The sequence below is a fragment of the Dendropsophus ebraccatus genome, chromosome 1 (genome assembly GCF_027789765.1).
Source record: "Dendropsophus ebraccatus isolate aDenEbr1 chromosome 1, aDenEbr1.pat, whole genome shotgun sequence".
Taxonomy (NCBI): domain Eukaryota; kingdom Metazoa; phylum Chordata; class Amphibia; order Anura; family Hylidae; genus Dendropsophus; species Dendropsophus ebraccatus.
The window spans coordinates 232,535,375-232,560,909 of NC_091454.1; the positions used below are offsets into that span (position 1 = coordinate 232,535,375).

Sequence of the window (25,535 nt, forward strand, 5' to 3'; positions counted from 1 at the left end):
CACTTTCATGAATACGGTATATGCAACACGCAACTCATCACCATGCGCCTTAAAGCGACTCTGTACCCACAATCTGTCTCCCCAAACCGCTTGTACCTTCGGATAGCTGCATTTAATCCATGATCTGTCCTGGGGTCCGTTCGGCAGGTGATGTAGTTATTGTCCTAAAAAAACAACTTTTAAACTTGCAGCCCCGTGCCCTACGGCCATGGCTTAGATTGTGTATGCATTAGGCTGGCACAACCTCTCTGTCCCTCCTCCCCACCCTCATCATTAGGAATGCTCCAGGCAAATTGTCTCCTATTTACCAGCTGTGTGAATTCTGAACATGGGCTGGATCGTTAAAGCACTTGTACAGTGTTCAGACAAGAGAAAATGTTCGTAGCATTCCTAATGATGAAGAAAGTGGGGAGGAGGGATGGAGGGGTGGTGCAAAGTTAGGGCACAAATACTCTAAGCCCCGGCCGTTGGCATGGGGCTGCAAGTTTAAAAGTTGTTTTTTTAGGAGAATAACTGCATCACCTGCCAAACGGACCCCAGGACAGATCTTGGATTAAAAGCAGCTATCCGAAGGTACAAGTGGTTGGGGGGGGGGGGGGGGGGGAAGGGGTCAGATTGTGGGTACAGAGTCACTTTAAGCTGTTGATAGGTTTTCTTTAGAGTGGCCACGTACGACAATCTGGTCTTTAAGAACTGACTTGGCAGCCTTCTAGGCCATCTGAGGAGTGTGGTGAGTTGTAAGTCGCACAGTCAAGTCACCAACCCTTCAGAAACTCTTTAAAGTTCTCTTCCCTAGGTAGGGATTAGCAATTTCCTCAGGAAGTCCTCACCTTTAGGATGTACTGTACATTAAAGAGACTGAGGGAGACTGGAGAATGGTCAGACATAATTAGGCCCCCTACTTCAATCAAGACAAGGCAGCAGACCTAGAGATAAAAACATATAGTCCAGTCTGGACCGTGAGTTGTGAGGGTAATTCTCGTGTATCCGGATGAGACTATCTCCATGTGTGTGTCGGGCTCTGCGATGAAGCCCAAGAGGGCAAGGCCCGATTGCGATATCTGGGCTGCAACGATTTATCCCTACCAGTTTGCCTATCCTCCTGGTGATTCATGACCGCATTGAAATATCCTCCTACAACCTTGTTCGCCAACAGATCCCTTAAACAGTAAAGTGGACAGAGAAGAAAAAAATTCAGAGTTAGCATCATTAGGGGAACAGACAATTTACCAATAACATTTCCTCAGAGGAGGTCTTAATGTGTAGTTTGCAAATCCTACCCTGATTGTCCACCCAACTTTGGGCTACTTTGTGGCTGAAAGAGTTATGAAACAATATAAGAACACCATTCTTATCGTCAACGGCTGTTGACCCGTACATTTCGCCCTACCCAATACTTACACATTCTCAAAGTCATCCTTGTCAAGGTGCGTTTCCTGCCACGTCAGGTGGGAGCTTTTTAAGATAACGTAGGATCATATTCCTCTTGTGAGGGGATCTAAGTCCCTTCATGCTCCATATAAAAAAAAAAACGCACCATGGGAAGCATCCATCCAGAAAAACACAGTGAAACAGTAGTGCATCCTCCTCTGAAATCATAAGCACCCCTCCCTCCCCATCAGCTCCCTCCTGACAGCTTCTCTCCGGTGGCCCTTGGAATAGGGCCTTAACTTGGGGTATAGACTTCCTTTTTCAAAACAGATAGAACGTCACTCAAGCTCCAATCTTGAAAGCTCTTGGTGTGGCTCCAACACACAAACATGGCCCTAATATTCTATATATCATGCTAGATATATTCATTCTATATCATGCTATAGGGATAAGCCCATTGATCCCAGAGGTAGGAAAGCAAAAGGGAAGAGACAAAAAAGTGTGGGGGGGGGGGGGGGGGGGGAGAGGGGGAAAAGGGTATGAAAGAGAGAGGAAAAGGGAAGAGAGGGGCAAAGGAGGAAGGAAAAAGAAAAAGAGGATTACACAAGAGGAGAAGAGAGAGCAGAGGAGCTGTTACCCCTGGCAGCCAATAATACAGTTCACACAAGAAGAGGAAAAAGAGAGAAGAAGGGTCCTCCAAACAAGGAAGCTTGTAAAAGAGGAGCACAAGGTATGAAAAGCAGGTCTTTGTGGTCGTTCTGTACCAAGCAGCACAGACTAAAGGCCCTATTAAACTAAATGATTATTGGCCGTATTCGGCCGTTACAGCCTAAAATAGTCTCGTGTGATAGAAGACAACGATCAGCCGACATGCACAATGTCGGCTGATCGGTAGCTTTCAACGCGTAAAAAAATCAGCCATGAGGATAGTAGTGATATGCTGCTCCACTCTGTGTAATAGGAGCGGCTGCAGCAGACTGCCGCCATCTTCTATGGGCTGCCCGGACAATGCCGAATGAGGAGCAGGTGAGTGCTGACTTGACAGGTCGGCGCTCGCTTGCTTCCTCTTGTCACCCTGTGTAATAAGGGCTTTAGTTGTTCAGGTCAATACTCTAGGTCGCTCCAGCTTGTCGGCAATAGAAAGGTCCATGGATGGTGTCATAATTCCGTCCAGAAACCAGACTGGAGACTTTTACATAGAGGTAATTTACTAATCTGTATAACTTTCTGACCCCCGTTGATTTTAAAGATTTGCGCCGAGTACCCCCTTAACATTGCAATATAAGTGGCTTCGCAAGCATATAGTGATGAGCGAGCATGCTGGTCCGAGCTTGGTACTCGATGGAGTATTAGGGTACTCGATGGTTCTCATTACTCGGATGAGCATCTCACGATACTCGAGAAAATCTCATCATCCGTTTCCTGTAAGTTTGGACGCTATTTCTCAGCCAATAAACATGCAGGAGACTCTTTGGTACATCCTGCGATGACGTGGGACCCATACATGTCGATAGCAGTGATTGGTTGGCCAGATCAGATGACCCTGCCATATAAAACTGGGCGGGGGCAGTGCTGGCTTCAGACGCATGCTGTGAGAGATCAGGGACAGAGCTGCTGCTGGTCAGGGAGAGGGTCAGTGTAGGATATAGCGTTCCAGTAGGCCGGGTATATACCAGCAATACAAACAAACAGACCTTTTCAGGGCTTCAAAGCTTTTATAAATTGTATTACTACAGACTGCTGGCTGGGAGTTGCAGTGCAGCTACCACAATTTCACACTGTGGTGACCGGCTGCTGGCAGAAAGGGGGCATTAGGTGTTGTATACACCCCCCTAAGAAGTGCTGAGTACTATTTTATTGGGCCCTCTACTATATTTCCAGATGTCTGTATTTCCTACACAAGGCCTATCTAAGTTCACTACTGCTTCCATAGTGTAAGGGGGCGTCACAGAGTGTGTATAGGTGCAGCCACCACCAGATTATATCCCACAGCCCCCCAAAAGCTATTGGGACCACTAGTATATTTCCTGATTTCTGTATTTCTTACTCAAGGCCTAAGTTCACTACTGCTTGTTCAGTGTAAAGAGGGTGTCACAGAGTATATAGGAGCAGCCACCACCAGATTATATCCCAAAGCCCCCCAAAAACTATTCGGGTATTCTGTATTTCTTACACAAGCCATATTTAAGTTCACTGCTTGTTCAGTGTAAAGGGTATGTCACAGAGTGAGTATACTGTAGGTGCAGCCACCAACAGGTTGCCTCCCACAGCCCCCAAAAACTAGTGGGGCCACTAGTATATTGTTTTATTTCTGTATTTCTTACGCAAGGTCTATCTAAGCTCCATAATGTGCAGTGTCCATAAAATGGTGAAGCCCAGGGGTAAGGGTCCAGGACAAGGGCGGAGCAGTGGCACACCACAGACGTTCACTCCCTAGCTTCTTCGCCCAACTTACAGAGCCTCATGGTAGACCGATACTGAGACCACAGCAAAGAGAACAGGTGATCACGTGGATAGCGGATAATGTGTCCAGTAACTTATCCACCACCCAGTCTTCCACACAGTCCGCCCACGCTACCCAAGGGAGAGGAACCCTTGCTCCATTAGCTCAGCCTCCTTCCCCACAGCCTGGCCCCTCCATCCACCACCACCAGGCTCCCAGGAACTCTTTTCTGGGCCCTCACCTGAGTCAGAGCAACCGGAGCAGCCGATCTGTCCTGATGCCCAAACTATGCAGCTCAGGCAGTCGGTGGGTGATGAGAATGGGGACTTGTAAGCGGGGTTGGAAGAGATGTCTGATGATGACGATGAGACCCGGTTGTCAGACAGTGAGGTTGTTGTCATGGATGTAACTCAAAGTGAGGAGGAGAGTGAGGAGCTGGTGGATGAGGAGGAGGTGACTGACCCGAGCTGGGTGGATAAGCCTAGTGAAGACCGTGCTTCTGAGGGGGAGGCAAGTTCACCCACAGGACCGGTTGGAAGAGGAAGAGGGGTGGGCAGAGGGAGAGGCAGGGGCAGAGCGAGTAGATCAGCAGCTGTTTCACAGAGTCAAACTCCCATGGCCAGGGTTAGATGTTCCCAAGTCTGGAGATTCTATAAAGAAAGTGCAAATGACCGACGGACTGTAGTGTGTAACGTGTACCACACCAGTATCAGCAGGGGAGCCACCACTACCAGCCTAACCACTACCAGCATGCGCAGGCATATGAGAGCTAAACACCCCACTCAGTGAAACCAAGGCCGTTCAGTGACTGCAAGTCGCACCCCTGCTCCTCCCCCTGTGTCAGGTGCTGCTCTGTCAGTCCCCCCGCCCAGGCCCCAGGCCCGAGCGCCTCCCGCCCTACACGCACCCCTTTACCTCCACTATGCTCCACACCCTCCAGCAAGGTGTCCAAGCGCAGCGTTCAACTGTCCCTGCAGCAGACCTTTGCACGGAAGCGCAAATTCACCGCCACTCACCCGCATACACAAGCCCTAAATGTGCACATAGGGCAGCATCTCCAGGCTCAGCCGTTTGCCTATGGGCTGGTAGAGACAGAGGCGTTTAGGAACCTCATGGCGGTGACTGTCCCTCGGTACTCTGTCCCCAGCCGCTACTCCTTTTCACAGTGTGCCGTCCCAGCCCTCCACCAGCACGTGTCGGATAACATCATTCATGCCCTGACCAACGTGGTCAGCGACAAGGTCCACCTAACCACGGACAAGTGCGGGCGGGCACTGTCCCTGACGGCACATTGGGTCAACTTGGTGGAGGCTGGGACAGAGTCTGACCCTGGTTCCGCTCATGTGCTGCCCACACCGAGGATTGCGGGGCCTACCTCGGTCGCGGTCTCTCATGATTTATATACCTCTTTCTCCTCCTCTTCTTACTCCTCTCTATTACCCTCCACGAGCACATCGCCTCCATCTCATAGCATCAGCAGTGCGGTGGGTAAGCGCCAAAAGGCGGTTTTGAAACTGCTGAGCTTAGATGACAAGAGGCACACGGCCCAGGAGCTGTTGCAGGGCATCACGGCGCAGACAGTTTACAGGCAGAGAATACAGCGTGCTGTGTGGTGTTACAGGTAGAGAATACAGCGTGCTGTGTGGTGTTACAGGTAGAGAATACAGCGTGCTGTGTGGTGTTACAGGTAGAGAATACAGCGCTGTGTGGTGTTACAGGAAGAGAATACAGTGCTGTGTGGTGTTACAGGTAGAGAATACAGTGCTGTGTGGTGTTACAGGTAGAGAATACAGTGCTGTGTGATGTTACAGGTAGAGAATACAGCGTGCTGTGTGGTGTTACAGGTAGAGAATACAGCGTGCTGTGTGGTGTTACATGTAGAGAATACAGCGTGCTGTGTGGTGTTACAGGTAGAGAATACAGCGTGCTGTGTGGTGTTACAGGTAGAGAATACAGCGTGCTGTGTGGTGTTACAGGTAGAGAATACAGCGTGCTGTGTGGTGTTACAGGTAGAGAATACAGCGTGCTGTGTGGTGTTACAGGTAGAGAATACAGCGTGCTGTGTGGTATTACAGGTAGAGAATACAGCGTGCTGTGTGGTGTTACAGGTAGAGAATACAGTGTGCTGTGTGGTGTTACAGGTAGAGAATACAGTGCTGTGTGGTGTTACAGGTAGAGAATACAGCGTGCTGTGGGGTGTTACAGGTAGAGAATACAGCGTGCTGTGTGGTGTTACAGGTAGAGAATACAGCGTGCTGTGTGGTATTACAGGTAGAGAATACAGCGTGCTGTGTGGTGTTACAGGTAGAGAATACAGTGTGCTGTGTGGTGTTACAGGTAGAGAATACAGTGCTGTGTGGTGTTACAGGTAGAGAATACAGCGTGCTGTGGGGTGTTACAGGTAGAGAATACAGTGTGCTGTGTGGTGTTACAGGTAGAGAATACAGCGTGCTGTGTGGTGTTACAGGTAGAGAATACAGCGTGCTGTGTGGTGTTACAGGTAGAGAATACAGTGCTATGTGGTGTTACAGGTAGAGAATACAGCGTGCTGTGGGGTGTTACAGGTAGAGAATACAGCGTGCTGTGTGGTGTTACAGGTAGAGAATACAGCGTGCTGTGTGGTGTTACAGGTAGAGAATACAGCGTGCTGTGTGGTGTTACAGGTAGAGAATACAGTGCTGTGTGGTGTTACAGGTAGAGAATACAGTGCTGTGTGGTGTTACAGGTAGAGAATACAGCGTGCTGTGTGGTGTTACAGGTAGAGAATACAGCGTGCTGTGTGGTGTTACAGGTAGAGAATACAGCGTGCTGTGTGGTGTTACAGGTAGAGAATACAGCGTGCTGTGTGGTGTTACAGGTAGAGAATACAGTGCTGTGTGGTGTTACAGGTAGAGAATACAGTGTGCTGTGTGGTGTTACAGGTAGAGAATACAGTGCTGTGTGGTGTTACAGGTAGAGAATACAGCGTGCTGTGTGGTGTTACAGGTAGAGAATACAGCGTGCTGTGTGGTGTTACAGGTAGAGAATACAGCGTGCTGTGTGGTGTTACAGGTAGAGAATACAGCGTGCTGTGTGGTGTTACAGGTAGAGAATACAGCGTGCTGTGTGGTGTTACAGGTAGAGAATACAGCGTGCTGTGTGGTGTTACAGGTAGAGAATACAGCGTGCTGTGTGGTGTTACAGGTAGAGAATACAGCGTGCTGTGGGGTGTTACAGGTAGAGAATACAGTGTGCTGTGTGGTGTTACAGGTAGAGAATACAGTGCTGTGTGGTGTTACAGGTAGAGAATACAGCGTGCTGTGTGGTGTTACAGGTAGAGAATACAGAGTGCTGTGTGGTGTTACAGGTAGAGAATACAGCGTGCTGTGTGGTGTTACAGGTAGAGAATACAGTGCTGTGTGGTGTTACAGGTAGAGAATACAGTGTGCTGTGTGGTGTTACAGGTAGAGAATACAGCGTGCTGTGTGGTGTTACAGGTAGAGAATAGAGTGCTGTGTGGGTGGGACCACAATGAAATCATAAATTACTGCAAATAATTCAGTAACAATGAAACTGCAATGTGTGAACACAGCCTAGATGTTCAACAGCTTTGGGTGCGGAATAGGCAGGGTAGGGGACTGTAATGAACAGCTGAGGGAAAGCATTGCATTCTGGAACCTGTAGTACTGTGTACAACTGATAAACCAGGAAGTGCAGGAACACAAAACAAATGGATTTTTTGTAGTTTCAAAACTGGAATAGATAGGTAAGTATTGTTATATGCTTCTGCAGAAGATTCATTTTTTTTCCCATTTCCCTTTAAAAGAATCCCAGCTACATGCCCGGGTGTTCTGAGCGGCGGCCATGCTTCCAAACAAAAACTTTGCTAGGTCTTCATTTCGTGTGAGACCTTATACTTACCAATTAAGTCTTATTTTCATGGAAATAGGGTAAGTGCCCCCTCTGTGAAGTGATACGGGACGGAGGCGACACGAGTGCTCCCAAGTGTAAGAAACCCGGAGGAGCCGAACTGAAAGGATGGAGGCCTAGAGGCAAATCCATCAGAGAACAAGCATGGACAGCTCAGCTTTTCCCAATGTATCTGGGCACGTTCTTATCCTATATCCATCCTCCCAGTAGAACCCCCCGGGCTGGCCGCTCACCATGGTCAGACATCACAACACCCGACTCTCAAACACTTTGGTTATAAAATATTTTTTTGTTTACATTTTATTGTTTGTTTATACACTAAAAAAAATAATAAATACCATAAAAAGCAAGTAATTGAGGCACTTATCTCCTGGCGGTGAGAGGCCACGCCTGCCCACAACATGGGGTCACGCCTTCCTTCTCTCCCACAAGGCACGGGTCACATTCTAGGGACAGACGAGTCCGGGTCACCACATCGGTGATCAGCTGGACGATTCTGCTCATCTGTGACCCCAGGAGAAGGAGCCATCGGGTTCACAGCCACAGCATTACATAGTGTTATAACATAGGTCAGTAACATAAGCTTTAAAACGCTCGTACGAGTCCCTCCCTCCCCCGGGTGAGGAGCGGCCGTCCTCTCCCCCCACGCACAGTGCACTTCATCACTGAACTGGGAGACGAGGGAGGAATAAAACACTGCTAATATGGAGAAACAATAAAACAATACTTCATAATAATGGCGGTGGCGGCCGCCGGTACCGTCTGCTCTACGTCATACATGTGCGTGAATACAATTAGTGTGAGGCAGAGTCCCAGAGAGGGCTTCCCATCCTCCGTACCATTATAAGGAGAAGACGTCTCCAGGACCAGAGTCGTCGTCTCCTCACCGCTGGGATCCTAGGCTTTGGTCATGGGGTAAACATGGCGGATTTATCCCACCCTGAACTCCGCACCATTGGCCCCTGCGCTCGTCTAGGAGATGACTGAAATGTATTAGTGTTAATAACCACACGAACTTACGTGCTGACCACCCTCATCACATGACATCCACAAAAAACTCGCTGGGGTTGCCCATGGCCATGTGAAAGGACTGGCGGCTGGCCGTGAGCTCAGGAGGAACAGATGCCAGGTCACGTACTAAAGGCGGTGCACCGGGAGGAACAGAAGAAGCAGGAGGGCAAGATGATGGCGGAGGGAGAGGAGGGGGTGGCATCATCATCAGCATCATGGGGTTGTAGGACAGCGGGACCCCCGGGGCAGGATATGAATGCACAGAGGGAGGGTGGTGAGACGCAGCCTGGGATCGGGTGGATGTGGAGCGTTCACTGGGGGGGCCGGCTTCCCCACTTCTCCTCAGGCTGCTTCGGGTGGAGTACTCAGACTCACTACCAGAGCCGGACTTGGAGTCTCCTCCACCTGCAGATCGATCTTCCTTCTGAACCCCACGACCACCATCACTACGTGTGGAGCCGCTGCTCCTGCTCCCTGTGAAGGAAAGGAGAGGATTCTGGATGAGCTCAGGTGTACGGTGTATAGGGATCCTCACTTGTCTAGCTGAGATGACACTGTATAGACTGTAGGGGGCACACTCACCTTCACTGTGCTGGCTGCCTGCACTGCCCAGCCCATAGCTGTAGGAGGAGAGCTCGTGGTAAGCCGGTGGCTGGGCGCTGTATGGATGAGGGGCTGGGTACTGATAGGAGAAGGTGGGCAGAAGAGGCCAAGGAGATGCTCCAGGAAGAGGCAGAGGAGCCAGGGTGTCCTGGTCAGAAGCTCCACTCGATCCATCGTTATCATTAAGTGAGAGATTTGCCATGTCTGCAAGAAACCAGAGGAGAGCCCCATCACCAGAGCGCCCCTCACAGGCACGGTCACTATACTGTCACACACAGGAAACTTACAGTTCTCGCAGCTGGTCAGGTCACCGAAGATGTAGTAACACTGCTCGGAGAACGTGATCTTGTTAACCGTGTGACGGATGAATCCGGCCTTCAGCAAGTTACTGGCAAACTTCCGAGCCTCTCGCCGATCCTGGAAGCCTTCGACATGGTGGTATAACCAGTCCACCACATCAGAACCTGGTGGAACGGCACAAAGACCGGAGAAGAGCTTTACGGAGGAAGACCTTTGTACATTACCTTCATCCGCACACTTAGAATCAGCAGATAACAACGCACCAGCTACCATGGGAAACCAACCAGAACCAGATGAGATGCATACAGGAATGTAGGACCACTCTCCGACCCCCAACCTGCATTCGGACCGCCCCGCCAACCTGCCCTCCGGACCGCCCCGCCAACCTCCTCCTTCTATCTGTATGCCAACCTCCTCCAGGACCGTCCTTCCATCTGCTCTCCCACCTTCTTAATAACCGTGCCCCAACTTGCCCACCAACCTCATTCAGGACCGTCCCCCAACCTCCCTCAGGAGCGCCCTCCAACCTCCTTCAGGACCGTCCCCCAACCTGCCCTCCAACCTCCTTCAGGACCATCCCCCAACCTGCCCTCCAACCTCCTTCAGGACCGTCCCCCCATCTGTCCTTCAACCTTCTTCAGGACCGTCCCCCAACCTGCCCTGCAACCTTCCTCAGGACCGTCCTCCAACCTCCTTCAGGACCGTCCCCCAACCTGCCCTCCAACCTCCTTCAGGACCGTCCCCCAACCTGCCCTCCAACCTCCTTCAGGACCGTCCCCCAACCTGCCCTCCAACCTCCTTCAGGACCGTCCCCCAACCTGCCCTCCAACCTCCTTCAGGACCGTCCCCCAACCTGCCCTCCAACCTCCTTCAGGACCGTCCCCCAACCTGCCCTCCAACCTCCTTCAGGACCATCCCCCAACCTGCCCTCCAACCTCCTTCAAGACCGTCCCCCAACCTGCCCTCCAACCTCCTTCAGGACCATCCCCCAACCTGCCCTCCAACCTCCTTCAGGACCGTCCCCCAACCTGCCCTGCAACCTTCCTCAGGACCGTCCCCCAACATGCCCTCTAACCTCCTTCAGGACTGTACCCCAACATGCCCTCTAACCTCCTTCAGGACTGTCCCCTAACCAGGCCTGCAACCTCCTCCAGGACCATCCTTCCATCTGCCCTCCCTCCTCCTTCAGGACCATCCTCCCACCTGCCCCTCAACCTCCTTCAGGGCCGCCCGCCCACCTGCCTCCCACCTCCCTTAGGACCATCACCTCCAACCTGCCTCCTACCTCCTTTAGGGCAGTCCTTTCACCTGCCTCCTGTCCTCCCCTCATGAATACACATTGTGAACACTGACCTAGAAAAGCGTTGGGGATTGTAATCTTCAGCCACATGCGATCTCTAACTTCAAGGCCGGATTCGGGAGAGGCCATGACCTTAACAACAGAGGCCAAGTCTGTATGTATGGAGAGGCTAAATAGAGATACTGGTGGGAGCGCGTGAGAGACTGTAAAGGAGACAGACAGTTAGGAGGGCACTACCTATGTGACACCATGAGCAGAACACATGACACACACAGAGCACACTCACGCTCAGTCTCTGTCACCGACGTGCTGGACGTCATACTACTCATTGAGGCGCTGCCCGGATACACGGGGAAGGAGCCGCTCATGGCTGCAGAGTGAGAGACCCAGGCTGCAGGGTCGATGGGCTGAATGGGCTCATCTACAAAGAGAAGAAGTAAGTGTGAGTGATGAGAAGAAGACCGGGAACCGGCCATGATGAAGAACGGCACTCACTGCGCGGCAACGTGAAGTATCCCTGCGGAGACGGATCCCAGCACTTCGCTACAGTCAGGACGATAGGGCTGAAACACAAGAAGGTACAGCAATGAGGGCTCCCTGTATACCTCCCCCCGTACAGCAATGAGCGCTCCCTGTATACCTCCTCCCCCGTACAGCAATGAGCGCTCCCTGTATACCTCCTCCCCCTGTACAGCAATGAGCGCTCCCTGTATACCTCCTCCCCCTGTACAGCAATGAGCGCTCCCTGTATACCTCCTCCCCCGTACAGCAATGAGCGCTCCCTGTATACCTCCTCCCCCTGTACAGCAATGACACTGAGCGCTCCCTGTATACCTCCTCCCCCTGTACAGCAATGACTGAGCGCTCCCTGTATACCTCCTCCCCCTGTACAGCAATGACACTGAGCGCTCCCTGTATACCTCCTCCCCCTGTACAGCAATGAGCGCTCCCTGTATACCTCCCCCTGTACAGCAATGAGACTGAGTGCTCCCTGTATACCTCCTCCCCCTGTACAGCAATGAGCGCTCCCTGTATACCTCCTCCCCCTGAACCGCAAGGAGCGCTCCCTGTATACCTCCTCCTGTACAGCAATGAGACTGAGTGCTCCCTGTATACCTCCTCCCCCTGTACAGCAATGAGCGCTCCCTGTATACCTCCTCCCCCTGAACCGCAATGAGCGCTCCCTGTATACCTCCTCCCCAGTACAGCAATTACCGAGCGCTCCCTGTATACCTCCTCCCCAGTAGAGCAATTACCGAGCGCTCCCTGTATACCTTCCCCCAGTGACGTCTCTGTCCACACCTACCCCGGCTTATGAACAATGTCTCGCAGGACACGCACCGCATCATCATTGCTCATATTCTCAAAGTTTATATCATTCACCTGAAAGAGAAATGGGGCTTAGGACCAGAAAATGATACCGAGGGAGGGCCGGCCGAGGAGTGCAAAGGAGGGAGGGCCGGCCGGCCGAGGAGTGCAAAGGAGGGAGGGCCGGCTGAGGAGTGCTCACCTGCAGAAGCATGTCCCCTGGCTCGATCCTCCCATCTGCTGCCACTGCTCCTCCCTTCATTATGGATCCAATGTAAATCCCTCCGTCACCGCGCTCGTTACTCTGCCCCACGATGGAGATGCCAAGGAAGTTGTACTTCTCTAGAGACGAGAGAGAGAGAGAGAGAGCAACGTGAGGAGAGACATCACCACATACACAAGACTCAGGGCACCTTACGTCAGCACCTACCACACCCGAGGATGGCATCACCACACGGGGGACACCCCCCACCACACCCGAGGATGGCGTCACCACACGGGGGACACCCCCCACCACACCCGAGGATGGCGTCACCACACGGGGGACACCCCCCACCACACCCGAGGATGGCGTCACCACACGGGGGACACCCCCCACCACACCCGAGGATGGCGTCACCACACGGGGGACACCCCCCACCACACCCGAGGATGGCGTCACCACACGGGGGACACCCCCCACCACACCCGAGGATGGCGTCACCACACAGGGGACACCCCCCACCACACCCGAGGATGGCACTGAAAATGGAGGGCACCCACCACACACAAGGACGGCACCACCATGGGGGGCACCTACCGCTCACTACTCACCCATGTTTAATGTCACGGTGATAATGTTCAAGGACATGGTGGAGTCAGTCACACTGCTCAGCGAGGATGCCTGGAAGAGACAGCAGAGGGGGCTATAGAGATGTGAGAAGGGGGAGGGGCTATAGAAATGTGATGAGGGGGAGGGGTATACACAGGCCATCATGCGCTCTGCTCACCCTCTCCAGGCGAGGCGGGCGCTGCTTACGCCTCCGGCGGTGACGTTTCAGCAGACGGGACGCGCTGCTCTGCTCTGTTGAACTACTGAATCTGGACATAAAACATCAGGGAATATAAGGTGAGGGTCCCAACACACGACAGACACCCCCAAATCAAGAGCCAGCCCCCACAGGGTCACATGACATCACAGCTGCAGCTCCAGGACCAACACTGCAGTATTACAGCCCCCTCCCCCCAACAAGAGAGCAAAGCATGCTGGGAGGACTAGCCCCCCCTCCCCCCCCAGAGAGCAAGGCATGCTGGGAGGACAAGCCACCCCCCCCCCAGAGAGAGCAAGGCATGCTGGGAGGACAAGCCACCCCCCACAGAGAGAGCAAGGCATGCTGGGAGGACAAGCCACCCCCCCCTCCCTCCAACAAGAGAGCAAAGCATGCTGGGAGGACAAGCCACCCCCCCCTCCCTCCAACAAGAGAGCAAGGCATGCTGGGAGGACAAGCCCCCCCCCCCCCAGAGAGAGCAAGGCATTCTGGGAGGACAAGCCACCCCCCCAGAGAGAGCAAGGCATGCTGGGAGGACAAGCCCCCCCCCCCCGACAGAGAGAGCAAGGCATGCTGGGAGGACAAGCCACCCCCCCCCCCCCCCAGAGAGAGCAAGGCATGCTGGGAGGACAAGCCCCCCCCCCCCCCCGAGAGAGGAAGGCATTCTGGGAGGACGAGCCACACCCCCAGAGAGAGAAAGGCATGCTGGGAGGACAAGCCACACACCCCAGAGAGAGCAAGGCATGCTGGGAGGACAGAGACCCCCCCACCCGAGAGTAAGGCATGCTGGGAGGACAGAGTCTCCCCCCCCCCCCAGAGAGCAGGGCATGCTGAGAGCACAGAGCATACCCCCCCCAGAGAGCAGGGCATGCTGAGAGCACAGAGCATACCCCCCCCCCAGAGAGTAAGGCATGCTGGGAGCACAGAGCATACCCCCCCAGAGAGCAGGGCATGCTGAGAGCACAGAGCATACCCCCCCCCCCCAGAGAGCAGGGCATGCTGAGAGCACAGAGCATACCCCTCCCCAGAGAGCAGGACATGCTGAGAGCACAGAGCATACCCCCCCCAGAGAGCAGGACATGCTGAGAGCACAGAGCATACCCCCCCCAGAGAGCAGGGCATGCTGAGAGCACAGAGCATACCCCTCCCCAGAGAGCAGGACATGCTGAGAGCACAGAGCATACCCCCCCCAGAGAGCAGGGCATGCTGAGAGCACAGAGCATACCCCCCCAGAGAGTAAGGCATGCTGGGAGCACAGAGCATACCCCCCCAGAGAGCAGGGCATGCTGGGAGCACAGAGCATACCCCCCCAGAGAGCAGGGCATGCTGGGAGCACAGAGCATACCCCCCCAGAGAGCAGGGCATGCTGGGAGCACAGAGCATACCCCCCCAGAGAGCAGGGCATGCTGGGAGCACAGAGCATACCCCCCCAGAGAGCAGGGCATGCTGGGAGCACAGAGCATACCCCCCCAGAGAGCAGGGCATGCTGGGAGCACAGAGCATACCCCCCCAGAGAGCAGGGCATGCTGGGAGCACAGAGCATACCCCCCCCAGAGAGCAGGGCATGCTGGGAGCACAGAGCATACCCCCCCAGAGAGCAGGGCATGCTGGGAGCACAGAGCATACCCCCCCAGAGAGCAGGGCATGCTGGGAGCACAGAGCATATCCCCGGGATGGACAGGTTACCAGACAGAGCAGAGCATGCTGGGAGGACAGACGAGTGTGTAGAGTGAGAACATACCCCAGACATGCACATTAGTGGTCCCATAGAAAGCTGCAGGTGGAGAGAGGTAGGGGACAGGTTATTAGACACCAGAGAGAGCAGTGCATGCTGGGAGTGCTTAGCGGCAGTACCTGCTCATGGCGTCATCTTCCTCCGAGTCACAGATACTGGTCTCTATTTCACTGGTCAGGAGGGTGGAGGACGACTCGTAACCAGAGAGGTGGCGATCGCTGCGACCGTTCAACGCACGGCCACCTGCTGCAATGTAAAGACAGTAATGACTCTCCATTCATCAGGCCCCCCGAGGTTATAGAGAGTACCAGCTGCCAGAGCCGTCTTACCTGGGTCTCCGCTCTCTCTCCTCCGAGGCCGCTCCCGACGCACAGACACCACCGACTCTGTCTCCGTCTCCTGGTCCAGGTTCTCTGCGCTGTCAGACACATTGGGGCTAAAACAAGAAGTAGTCACCATCTTATAATGTACAAGGTGTATTACAGGTGTAAGGGTGGGTGGCCATGTACTCACTGGAAGGAGGGGGGCCGCGAGTCCCCAATGCCGCTGGTCCTCTCTGCTGGGGGCGGGGGGAGCGGAGGAGGCAGCGGAGAAGGCTCAGGCCTGACATCTGGAGGAGGTGGTGGGGACTGCTCCGGAGGGGTGCTCTCTGCAGATACCAGCTGTGGAGGGAAAGAAGGGTTACTTATGCACAGGGCAGAGGGCGGCCCAGGCGGCGGCAGGGCAGAGGGCGGCCCAGGCGGCGGCAGGGCAGAGGGCGGCCCAGGCGGCGGCAGGGCAGAGGGCGGCCCAGGCGGCGGCAGGGCAGAGGGCGGCCCAGGCGGCGGCAGGGCAGAGGGCGGCCCAGGCGGCGGCAGGGCAGAGGGCGGCCCAGGCGGCGGCAGGGCAGAGGGCGGCCCAGGCGGCGGCAGGGCAGAGGGCGGCCCAGGCGGCGGCAGGGCAGAGGGCGGCCCAGGCGGCGGCAGGGCAGAGGGCGGCCCAGGCGGCGGCAGGGCAGAGGGCGGCCCAGGCGGCGGCAGGGCAGAGGGCGGCCCAGGCGGCGGCAGGGCAGAGGGCGGCCCAGGCGGCGGCAGGGCAGAGGGCGGCCCAGGCGGCGGCAGGGCAGAGGGCGGCCCAGGCGGCGGCAGGGCAGAGGGCGGCCCAGGCGGCGGCAGGGCAGAGGGCGGCCCAGGCGGCGGCAGGGCAGAGGGCGGCCCAGGCGGCGGCAGGGGTAGAGGACGAGGTTGGCACCAGCTTATTGTCACCTATAGGATGGCAGGTGGGAAGAGGCCGCCCGGTGTGAACCTCGACCTATGGAAGAGATTTATAGACTAAATCCTCCGTCTATGGGAAGGTAAGGAGGCTCTAAAGGAGATTTTAAATAATTTAAATAATGAATGTTATTTGCCCTTCGCTCCTGTGTGCAGCAGGACAGGCAATAAACCTACCGACAGCAGCTACACAGCACTGATAGCCGTCACCCTCACCGCTTCTCAATACACCAAAAAGCCAAAGGAATAATACACATACAGAAGATTATGCAACAGCGGCCGACAACCTCGCAGCCGCTCTCACAGCGGCCGACAACCTCGCAGCCGCTCTCACAGCGGCCGACAACCTCGCAGCCGCTCTCACAGCGGCCGACAACCTCGCAGCCGCTCTCACAGCGGCCGACAACCTCGCAGCCGCTCTCACAGCCAAACCGTCCGTGCAGCGTTACATACAGCAGTGTTTCTGAGCATACTGTAACGTCATTGTCAGGCCGGACATGCGCCCTACGCCAGGCTGCAGTACGGACACTCCTTTGGGTACAGCATGGCAATGACGTCCGGGACCATACAAGATGACAGGACAGACCTCGGAGTCATGCTGTAAGCTTTGCATCGTAAGCCGGCCGAGAGAGGTGTGAACACAGACCAAACCTCCCACCAGCCGTGACTATGTGGCTGCAAGGGACCGCCCACGTGACAGGGACCGCCCACGTGACAAATAGTAACGGGCAAGCATCTCGGGAAAAGTAAGTGTTCATTGTCGGGGCTGTGAGGAGGGAGGGACCAGTGCCGGGGGCTTTATAGCACTGGATGTAACACTGCACGCCCATTTCCACAGTCATTGCTTTCCTCTAAAAACGTCCCATCTCTGATGATGAGGGGGAACTCTAACTACAGTCCCCGGGACCTGTCATTGTGTGTGAGGTGGTCAGAGCCGCACGGTCACATTCTGGAGGATGGACTCATCAGTACAAGTGTAAGAACCCCCAGATATCTACAGGGAAGAGAGATCCCGACACCCCCCTACACATAGAGGGGGAACCCATACGCACAGTAACAATTATGGGAGAGAGCCTGGTGGTGACCCTCCTTATACTGGGGGAGAGCCTGGTGGTGTCCCTCCTTATACTGGGGGAGAGCCTGGTGGTGACCCTCCTTATACTGGGGGAGAGCCTGGTGGTGTCCCTCCTTATACTGGGGGAGAGCCTGGTGGTGACACTCCTTATACTGGGGGAGAGAGCCTGGTGGTGACCCTCCTTATACTGGGGGAGAGAGCCTGGTGGTGACCCTCCTTATACTGGGGGGGAGAGCATGGTGGTGACCCTCCTTATACTGGGAGAGAGAGCCTGGTGGTGACCCTCCTTATACTGGGGGAGAGAGCCTGGTGGTGACCCTCCTTATACTGGGGGAGAGAGCCTGGTGGTGACCCTCCTTATACTGGGGGAGAGAGCCTGGTGGTGACCCTCCTTATACTGGGGGAGAGAGCCTGGTGGTGACCCTCCTTATACTGGGGGAGAGAGCCTGGTGGTGACCCTCCTTATAGTGGGGGAGAGAGCCTGGTGGTGACCCTCCTTATACTGGGAGAGAGCCTGGTGGTGACCCTCCTTATACTGGGAGAGAGCCTGGTGGTGACCCTCCTTATATTGGGGGAGAGAGCCTGGTGGTGACCCTCCTTATACTGGGAGAGAGCCTGGTGGTGACCCTCCTTACACTGGGGGAGAGGCTGGTGGTGACCCTCCTTATACTGGGGGAGAGCCTGGTGGTGACCCTCCTTATACTGGGGGGGGGGGGGAGCCTGGTGGTGACCCTCCTTATACTGGGGGGGGGGAGCCTGGTGGTGACCCTCCTTATACTGGGGGAAAGCCTGGTGGTGACCCTCCTTATACTGGGGGAGAGCCTGGTAGTGACCCTCCTTATACTGGGGGGGGGGGGGGGAGCCTGGTGGTGACCCTCCTTATACTGGGGGAAAGCCTGGTGGTGACCCTCCTTATACTGGGGGAGAGCCTGGTAGTGACCCTCCTTATACTGGGAGAGAGAGCCTGGTGGTGACCCTCCTTATACTGGGGGAGAGAGCCTGGTGGTGACCCTCCTTATACTGGGGGAGAGCCTGGTGGTGACCCTCCTTATACTGGGGGAGAGCCTGGTGGTGACCCTCCTTATACTGGGGGAGAGCCTGGTGGTGACCCTCCTTATACTGGGGGAGAGCCTGGTAGTGACCCTCCTTATACTGGGGGAGAGCCTGGTAGTGACCCTTCTTATATTGGGGGAGAGCCTGGTGGTGACCCTCCTTATACTGGGAGAGAGCCTGGTAGTGACCCTCCTTATACTGGGGGAGAGAGCCTGGTAGTGACCCTCCTTATACTGGGGGAGAGCCTGGTGGTGACCCTCCTTATACTGGGGGAGAGCCTGGTGGTGACCCTCCTTATACTGGGGGAGAGCCTGGTGGTGACCCTTCACAATTCATGTATACACACTGGTTATACAGCGGGTCAGGTTTTGCCCCCCTCTTCCTGACATGCAGTCAGGTTTTGCTCCCCTCTTCCTGACATGCGGTCAGGTTTTGCCCCCCTCTTCCTGACATGCGGTCAGGTTTTGCCCCCCCTCTTCCTGACATGCGGTCAGGTTTTGCCCCCCCTCTTCCTGACATGCGGTCAGGTTTTGCCCCCCCTCTTCCTGACATGCGGTCAGGTTTTGCCCCCCCTCTTCCTGACATGCGGTCAGGTTTTGCCCCCCTCTTCCTGACATGCGGTCAGGTTTTGCCCCCTTCTTCCTAACATGCGGTCAGGTTTTGCCCCCCCTCTTCCTGACATGCGGTCAGGTTTTGCCCCCCTCTTCCTGACATGCGGTCAGGTTTTGCCCCCCTCCCCTATGGTAACATGTTCCTCCCTCTCAGCGGTGTCAGTCACATAGGTGCTGCTCTGGGTATTACAGTCAGTAGGGGGCGCTGTAGGCTTCTGCATCACTTACCCAGGATACCACTCGGCCATTAAAACATGGCAACTTAGCGTTATCATCCGAGATCTCCTCCTTCACCACCCTGCAGAGACAAGATGGCGGACCGTGTAAGAGAGGAAGAAGAGACTAATGAGAAGCGGGGGGAGGATGGGTAACGGAATAGAGGGCAGAGGGGGAGGATGGATAACAGTATACAGGGCAGAGGAGGAGGATGGATAACAGTATAGAGGGAAGAGGGGGAAGATAGATAACAGTATAGAGGGAAGAGGGGGAGGATGGATAACAGTATAGAGGGCAGAGGGGGAAGGATAGATAACAGTATAGAGGGCAGAGGGGGAGGATAGATAACAGTATAGAGGGAAGAGGGGGAGGATGGATAACAGTATAGAGGGCAGAGGGGGAAGGATGGATAACAGTATAGAGGGCAGAGGGGGAAGGATGGATAACAGTATAGAGGGCAGAGGGGGGAGGATAGATAACAGTATAGAGGGCAGAGGGGGAGGATAGATAACAGTATAGAGGGCAGAGGGGGAGGATAGATAACAGTATAGAGGGCAGAGGGGGAAGGATAGATAACAGTATAGAGGGCAGAGGGGGAGGATGGATAACAGTATAGAGGGCAGAGGGGGGAGGATGGATAACAGTATAGAGGGAAGAGGGGGAGGATAGATAACAGTATAGAGGGCAGAGGAGGAGGATGGATAACAGTATAGAGGGCAGAGGGGGAGGATAGATAACAGAATAGAGGGCAGAGGGGGGAGGATGGATAACAGTATAGAGGGCAGAGGGGGAAGGATAGATAACAGTATAGAGGGCAGAGGGGGAAGGATAGATAACAGTATAGAGGGCAGAGGGGGAGGATGGATAACAGTATACAGGGCAGAGGAGGAGGATGGATAACAGTATAGAGGGCAGAGGAGGAGGATGGATAACAGTATAGAGGGCAGAGGGGAGGATGGATAACAGTATAGAGGGCAGAGGGGGAGGATAGATAACAGTATAGAGGGCAGAGGGGGAGGATAGATAACAGTATAGAGGGCAGAGGGGAGGATAGATAACAGTATAGAGGGCAGAGGGGAGGATAGATAACAGTATAGAGGGCAGAGGGGGAAGGATAGATAACAGTATAGAGGGCAGAGGGGGAAGGATAGATAACAGTTTAGAGGGCAGAGGGGGAAGGATAGATAACAGTATAGAGGGCAGAGGGGGAGGATAGATAACAGTATAGAGGGCAGAGGGGGGAGGATGGATAACAGTATAGAGGGCAGAGGGGAAGGATAGATAACAGTATACAGGGCAGAGGAGGAGGATGGATAACAGTATAGAGAGAAGAGGGGGAAGATAGATAACAGTATAGAGGGCAGAGGGGGAGGATGGATAACAGTATAGAGGGCAGAGGGGGGAGGATGGATAACAGTATAGAGGGCAGAGGGGGAGGATGGGTAACAGAAAAGAGGAGGATGGGTAAAAAGGGGGAAGTAGAGGAGGACTGTTAGTAACAGGAGTTACAAGTGCTACTGGGAGGCGGCAACTGATAATAGGGCGGACCCAGGGGGAGGGGCAGTATATACAGAAAGGTTAGGTATTGGGAGGGGGGGTAGGAGAGCAGATATGAGGGGTGACAGGGGAGGATGGGGCAAATATGGGGAGTGACGGGAGGAGGGGAAGAAAGGGGGCAGATATGAGGGGTGACGGGAGGAGGGGAAGAAAGGGGGCAGATATGAGGGGTGACGGGAGGAGGAGGAGGGGGGCAGATATGAGGGGTGACGGGAGGAGGAGGGGGGGGCAGATATGAGGGGTGACGGGAGGAGGAGGGGGGGCAGATATGAGGGGTGACGGGAGGAGGAGGAGGGGGGCAGATATGAGGGGTGACGGGAGGAGGAGGAGGGGGGCAGATATGAGGGGTGACGGGAGGAGGAGGAGGGGGGCAGATATGAGGGGTGACGGGAGGAGGAGGAGGGGGGCAGATATGAGGGGTGACGGGAGGAGGAGGAGGGGGGCAGATATGAGGGGTGACGGGAGGAGGAGGAGGGGGGCAGATATGAGGGGTGACGGGAGGAGGAGGAGGGGGGCAGATATGAGGGGTGACGGGAGGAGGAGGAGGGGGGCAGATATGAGGGCTGACGGGAGGAGGAGGGGGGGGCAGATATGAGGGGTGACGGGAGGAGGAGGAGGGGGGGCAGATATGAGGGGTGACGGGAGGAGGAGGAGGGGGGGCAGATATGAGGGGTGACGGGAGGAGGAGGAGGGGGGGCAGATATGAGGGGTGACGGGAGGAGGAGGAGGGGGGCAGATATGAGGGGTGACGGGAGGAGGAGGAGGAGGGGGGCAGATATGAGGGGTGACGGGAGGGGGGGCAGATATGAGGGGTGACGGGAGGGGGGGCAGATATGAGGGGTGACGGGAGGAGGAGGAGGGGGGCAGATATGAGGGGTGACGGGAGGGGGGGCAGATATGAGGGGTGACGGGAGGGGGGGCAGATATGAGGGGTGACGGGAGGGGGGGCAGATATGAGGGGTGACGGGAGGGGGGGCAGATATGAGGGGTGACGGGAGGAGGAGGAGGGGGGGCAGATATGAGGGGTGACGGGAGGAGGAGGAGGGGGGGCAGATATGAGGGGTGACGGGAGGAGGAGGAGGGGGGGCAGATATGAGGGGTGACGGGAGGAGGAGGAGGGGGGCAGATATGAGGGGTGACGGGAGGAGGAGGAGGGGGGGCAGATATGAGGGGTGACGGGAGGAGGAGGAGGGGGGGCAGATATGAGGGGTGACGGGAGGAGGAGGAGGGGGGGCAGATATGAGGGGTGACGGGAGGAGGAGGAGGGGGGGCAGATATGAGGGGTGACGGGAGGAGGAGGAGGGGGGGCAGATATGAGGGGTGACGGGAGGAGGAGGAGGGGGGGCAGATATGAGGGGTGACGGGAGGAGGAGGAGGGGGGGCAGATATGAGGGGTGACGGGAGGAGGAGGAGGGGGGGCAGATATGAGGGGTGACGGGAGGAGGAGGAGGGGGGGCAGATATGAGGGGTGACGGGAGGAGGAGGGGGGGGGGCAGATATGAGGGGTGACGGGAGGAGGAGGAGGGGGGGCAGATATGAGGGGTGACGGGAGGAGGAGGAGGGGGGGCAGATATGAGGGGTGACGGGAGGAGGAGGAGGGGGGGCAGATATGAGGGGTGACGGGAGGAGGGGGGGCAGATATGAGGGGTGACGGGAGGAGGGGGCAGATATGAGGGGTGACGGGAGGAGGGGGCAGATATGAGGGGTGACGGGAGGAGGGGGCAGATATGAGGGGTGACGGGAGGAGGAGGGGGGGGCAGATATGAGGGGTGACGGGAGGAGGAGGAGGGGGGGCAGATATGAGGGGTGACGGGAGGAGGAGGGGGGCAGATATGAGGGGTGACGGAAGGAGGAGGGGGGCAGATATGAGGGGTGACGGGAGGAGGAGGGGGGGGGCAGATATGAGGGGTGACGGGAGGAGGAGGGGGGGGGCAGATATGAGGGGTGACGGGAGGAGGAGGGGGGGGGCAGATATGAGGGGTGACGGGAGGAGGGGGGGGGGCAGATATGAGGGGTGACGGGAGGAGGAGGAGGGGCAGATATGAGGGGTGACGGGAGGAGGAGGAGGGGCAGATATGAGGGGTGACGGGAGGAGGAGGAGGGGCAGATATGAGGGGTGACGGGAGGAGGAGGGGGGCCGATATGAGGGGAGACGGGAGGAGGAGGGGGGCAGATATGAGGGGTGACGGGAGGAGGAGGAGGGGGGCAGATATGAGGGGTGACGGGAGGAGGAGGAGGGGGGCAGATATGAGGGGTGACGGGAGGAGGAGGGGGGCAGATATGAGGGGTGACGGGAGGAGGAGGGGGGGGCAGATATGAGGGGTGACGGGAGGAGGAGGGGGGGCAGATATGAGGGGTGACGGGAGGAGGAGGGGGGGGCAGATATGAGGGGTGACGGGAGGAGGAGGGGGGGGAAGATATGAGGGGTGACGGGAGGAGGAGGGGGGGCAGATATGAGGGGTGACGGGAGGAGGAGGGGGAGGGGCAGATATGAGGGGTGACGGGAGGAGGAGGGGGGGGGGGATATGAGGGGTGACGGGAGGAGGAGGGGGGGGCAGATATGAGGGGTGACGGGAGAAGGAGGGGGGGGCAGATATGAGGGGTGACGGGAGGAGGAGGAGGGCAGATATGAGGGGTGACGGGAGGAGGAGGGGGGGCAGATATGAGGGGTGACGGGAGGAGGAGGGGGGCAGATATGAGGGGAGACGGGAGGAGGGGGGGAGACGGGAGGAGGAGGAGGGGGGCAGATATGAGGGGTGACGGGAGGAGGAGGAGGGGGGCAGATATGAGGGGTGACGGGAGGAGGAGGGGGGCAGATATGAGGGGTGACGGGAGGAGGAGGAGGGGGGCAGATATGAGGGGTGACGGGAGGAGGAGGAGGGGGGCAGATATGAGGGGTGACGGGAGGAGGAGGAGGGGGGCAGATATGAGGGGTGACGGGAGGAGGAGGAGGGCAGATATGAGGGGTGACGGGAGGAGGAGGGGGGGCAGATATGAGGGGTGACGGGAGGAGGAGGGGGGCAGATATGAGGGGAGACGGGAGGAGGGGGGGGGCAGATATGAGGGGTGACGGGAGGAGGAGGGGGGGCAGATATGAGGGGAGACGGGAGGAGGAGGGGGGGGCAGATATGAGGGGTGACGGGAGGAGGAGGGGGGCAGATATGAGGGGTGACGGGAGGAGGAGGAGGGGGGGCAGATATGAGGGGTGACGGGAGGAGGAGGGGGGCAGATATGAGGGGTGACGGGAGGAGGAGGGGGGCAGATATGAGGGGTGACGGGAGGAGGAGGGGGGCAGATATGAGGGGTGACGGGAGGACGAGGGGGGCAGATATGAGGGGTGACGGGAGGAGGAGGGGGGCAGATATGAGGGGTGACGGGAGGACGAGGGGGGCAGATATGAGGGGTGACGGGAGGAGGAGGGGGGCAGATATGAGGGGTGACGGGAGGAGGAGGAGGGGGGGCAGATATGAGGGGAGACGGGAGGAGGAGGGGGGGCAGATATGAGGGGTGACGGGAGGAGGAGGGGGGGGCAGATATGAGGGGTGACGGAAGGAGGAGGAGGGGGGGCAGATATGAGGGGTGACGGGAGGAGGAGGAGGGGGGGGCAGATATGAGGGGAGACGGGAGGAGGAGGGGGGGCAGATATGAGGGGTGACGGGAGGAGGAGGGGGGCAGATATGAGGGGTGACGGGAGGAGGAGGAGGGGGGGCAGATATGAGGGGTGACGGGAGGAGGGGGCAGATATGAGGGGTGACGGGAGGAGGGGGCAGATATGAGGGGTGACGGGAGGAGGAGGAGGGGGCAGATATGAGGGGTGACGGGAGGAGGAGGAGGGGGCAGATATGAGGGGTGACGGGAGGAGGAGGAGGGGGCAGATATGAGGGGTGACGGGAGGAGGAGGAGGGGGCAGATATGAGGGGTGACGGGAGGAGGGGGCAGATATGAGGGGTGACGGGAGGAGGGGGCAGATATGAGGGGTGACGGGAGGAGGAGGGGGGGCAGATATGAGGGGTGACGGGAGGAGGGGGCAGATAACACAGGGGGGATGGATACCCCGGACACTTACCCGAAGTCCTGGTCCATGGCCTTGAAGAAATACTTGGCATGGCCCCGGCCCAGCGCCGCCTTGAAGTCCCGCAGGCGGATATCGGAGGCCGGCACCGGCACCTTCACCAGGTACGGAGTCTCCTCCTCGTCCAGGTGGTAGATCACCTTGGTCTCCCCCATGGTGCGGCCTAGCGGAGCCCGGAGCCGCGGCCTCGATTACTCCCTGCACCGCCGCGTCCTGGGGAGCCAGCGTCTGACGTCACAACGTACACGCAACAGGGCGGGAAAGCACGCCAACAACACGCCCCCGCCTCACAAACCCCGCCCAGCGCTATAGGCAAAAGATCGCACAGGACCGCCCACTCAGCCGACCACGCCTCCCTACGCGTGCGAGCACCGCCCACTAGTTAAAGAACAACAGAAGAAACCCCACCCACTGAACTGGCCGCGCCCACACGCAAGTTAAAAGTTTACGCCCACTTCTCTCAAACAAACTTATATCCCCGCCCCCTGAAATCTGAGGAGAAAGTCACCCGAAAATATAAGGGTGACCCGAAAACTCACTGCGCCCCTGGAGGTGTATACTGTATACCCTAACACTCTGTATACCCCATACACCTCCTGTATACCCCATACACCTCCCTGTATACCCCATACACCCCCTGTATACCCCATACACCTCCCTGTATACCCCATACACCCCCCTGTATACCCCATA

General features: G+C 56.7%; 1 protein-coding gene across 1 annotated transcript; it reads right to left on the reverse strand.

Moving 5' to 3' along the window:
- Positions 1-7,999: 7,999 nt before the first annotated feature.
- Positions 8,000-25,093, reverse strand: DVL2 (dishevelled segment polarity protein 2). The gene is made up of 15 exons (XM_069952715.1): positions 24,837-25,093; positions 19,226-19,295; positions 15,522-15,670; positions 15,338-15,444; positions 15,128-15,254; positions 13,235-13,325; positions 13,059-13,128; positions 12,448-12,587; positions 12,244-12,320; positions 11,433-11,500; positions 11,224-11,358; positions 10,991-11,140; positions 9,625-9,801; positions 9,317-9,541; positions 8,000-9,208 (listed from the first exon to the last, which is right to left on the reverse strand). The coding sequence occupies exons 1-15, from the start codon at positions 24,995-24,997 to the stop codon at positions 8,760-8,762; spliced, it is 2,196 nt and encodes a 731-aa protein (XP_069808816.1). The 5' UTR covers positions 24,998-25,093; the 3' UTR covers positions 8,000-8,759.
- Between the last annotated feature and the right edge of the window lie 442 nt (positions 25,094-25,535).

Excerpts from the sequence above, each read along its gene's own strand:
- DVL2 (XM_069952715.1), bottom strand. The coding sequence starts at position 24,997 with ATGGGGGAGACCAAGGTGATCTACCACCTGGACGAGGAGGAGACTCCG. Across the intron at positions 13,129-13,234 it reads GCCCGCCTCGCCTGGAGAGG|GCATCCTCGCTGAGCAGTGT; the intron begins GTGAGCAGAGCG and ends TGTCTCTTCCAG. Across the intron at positions 9,542-9,624 it reads CCTGACCAGCTGCGAGAACT|ACATGGCAAATCTCTCACTT; the intron begins GTAAGTTTCCTG and ends GGTTTCTTGCAG.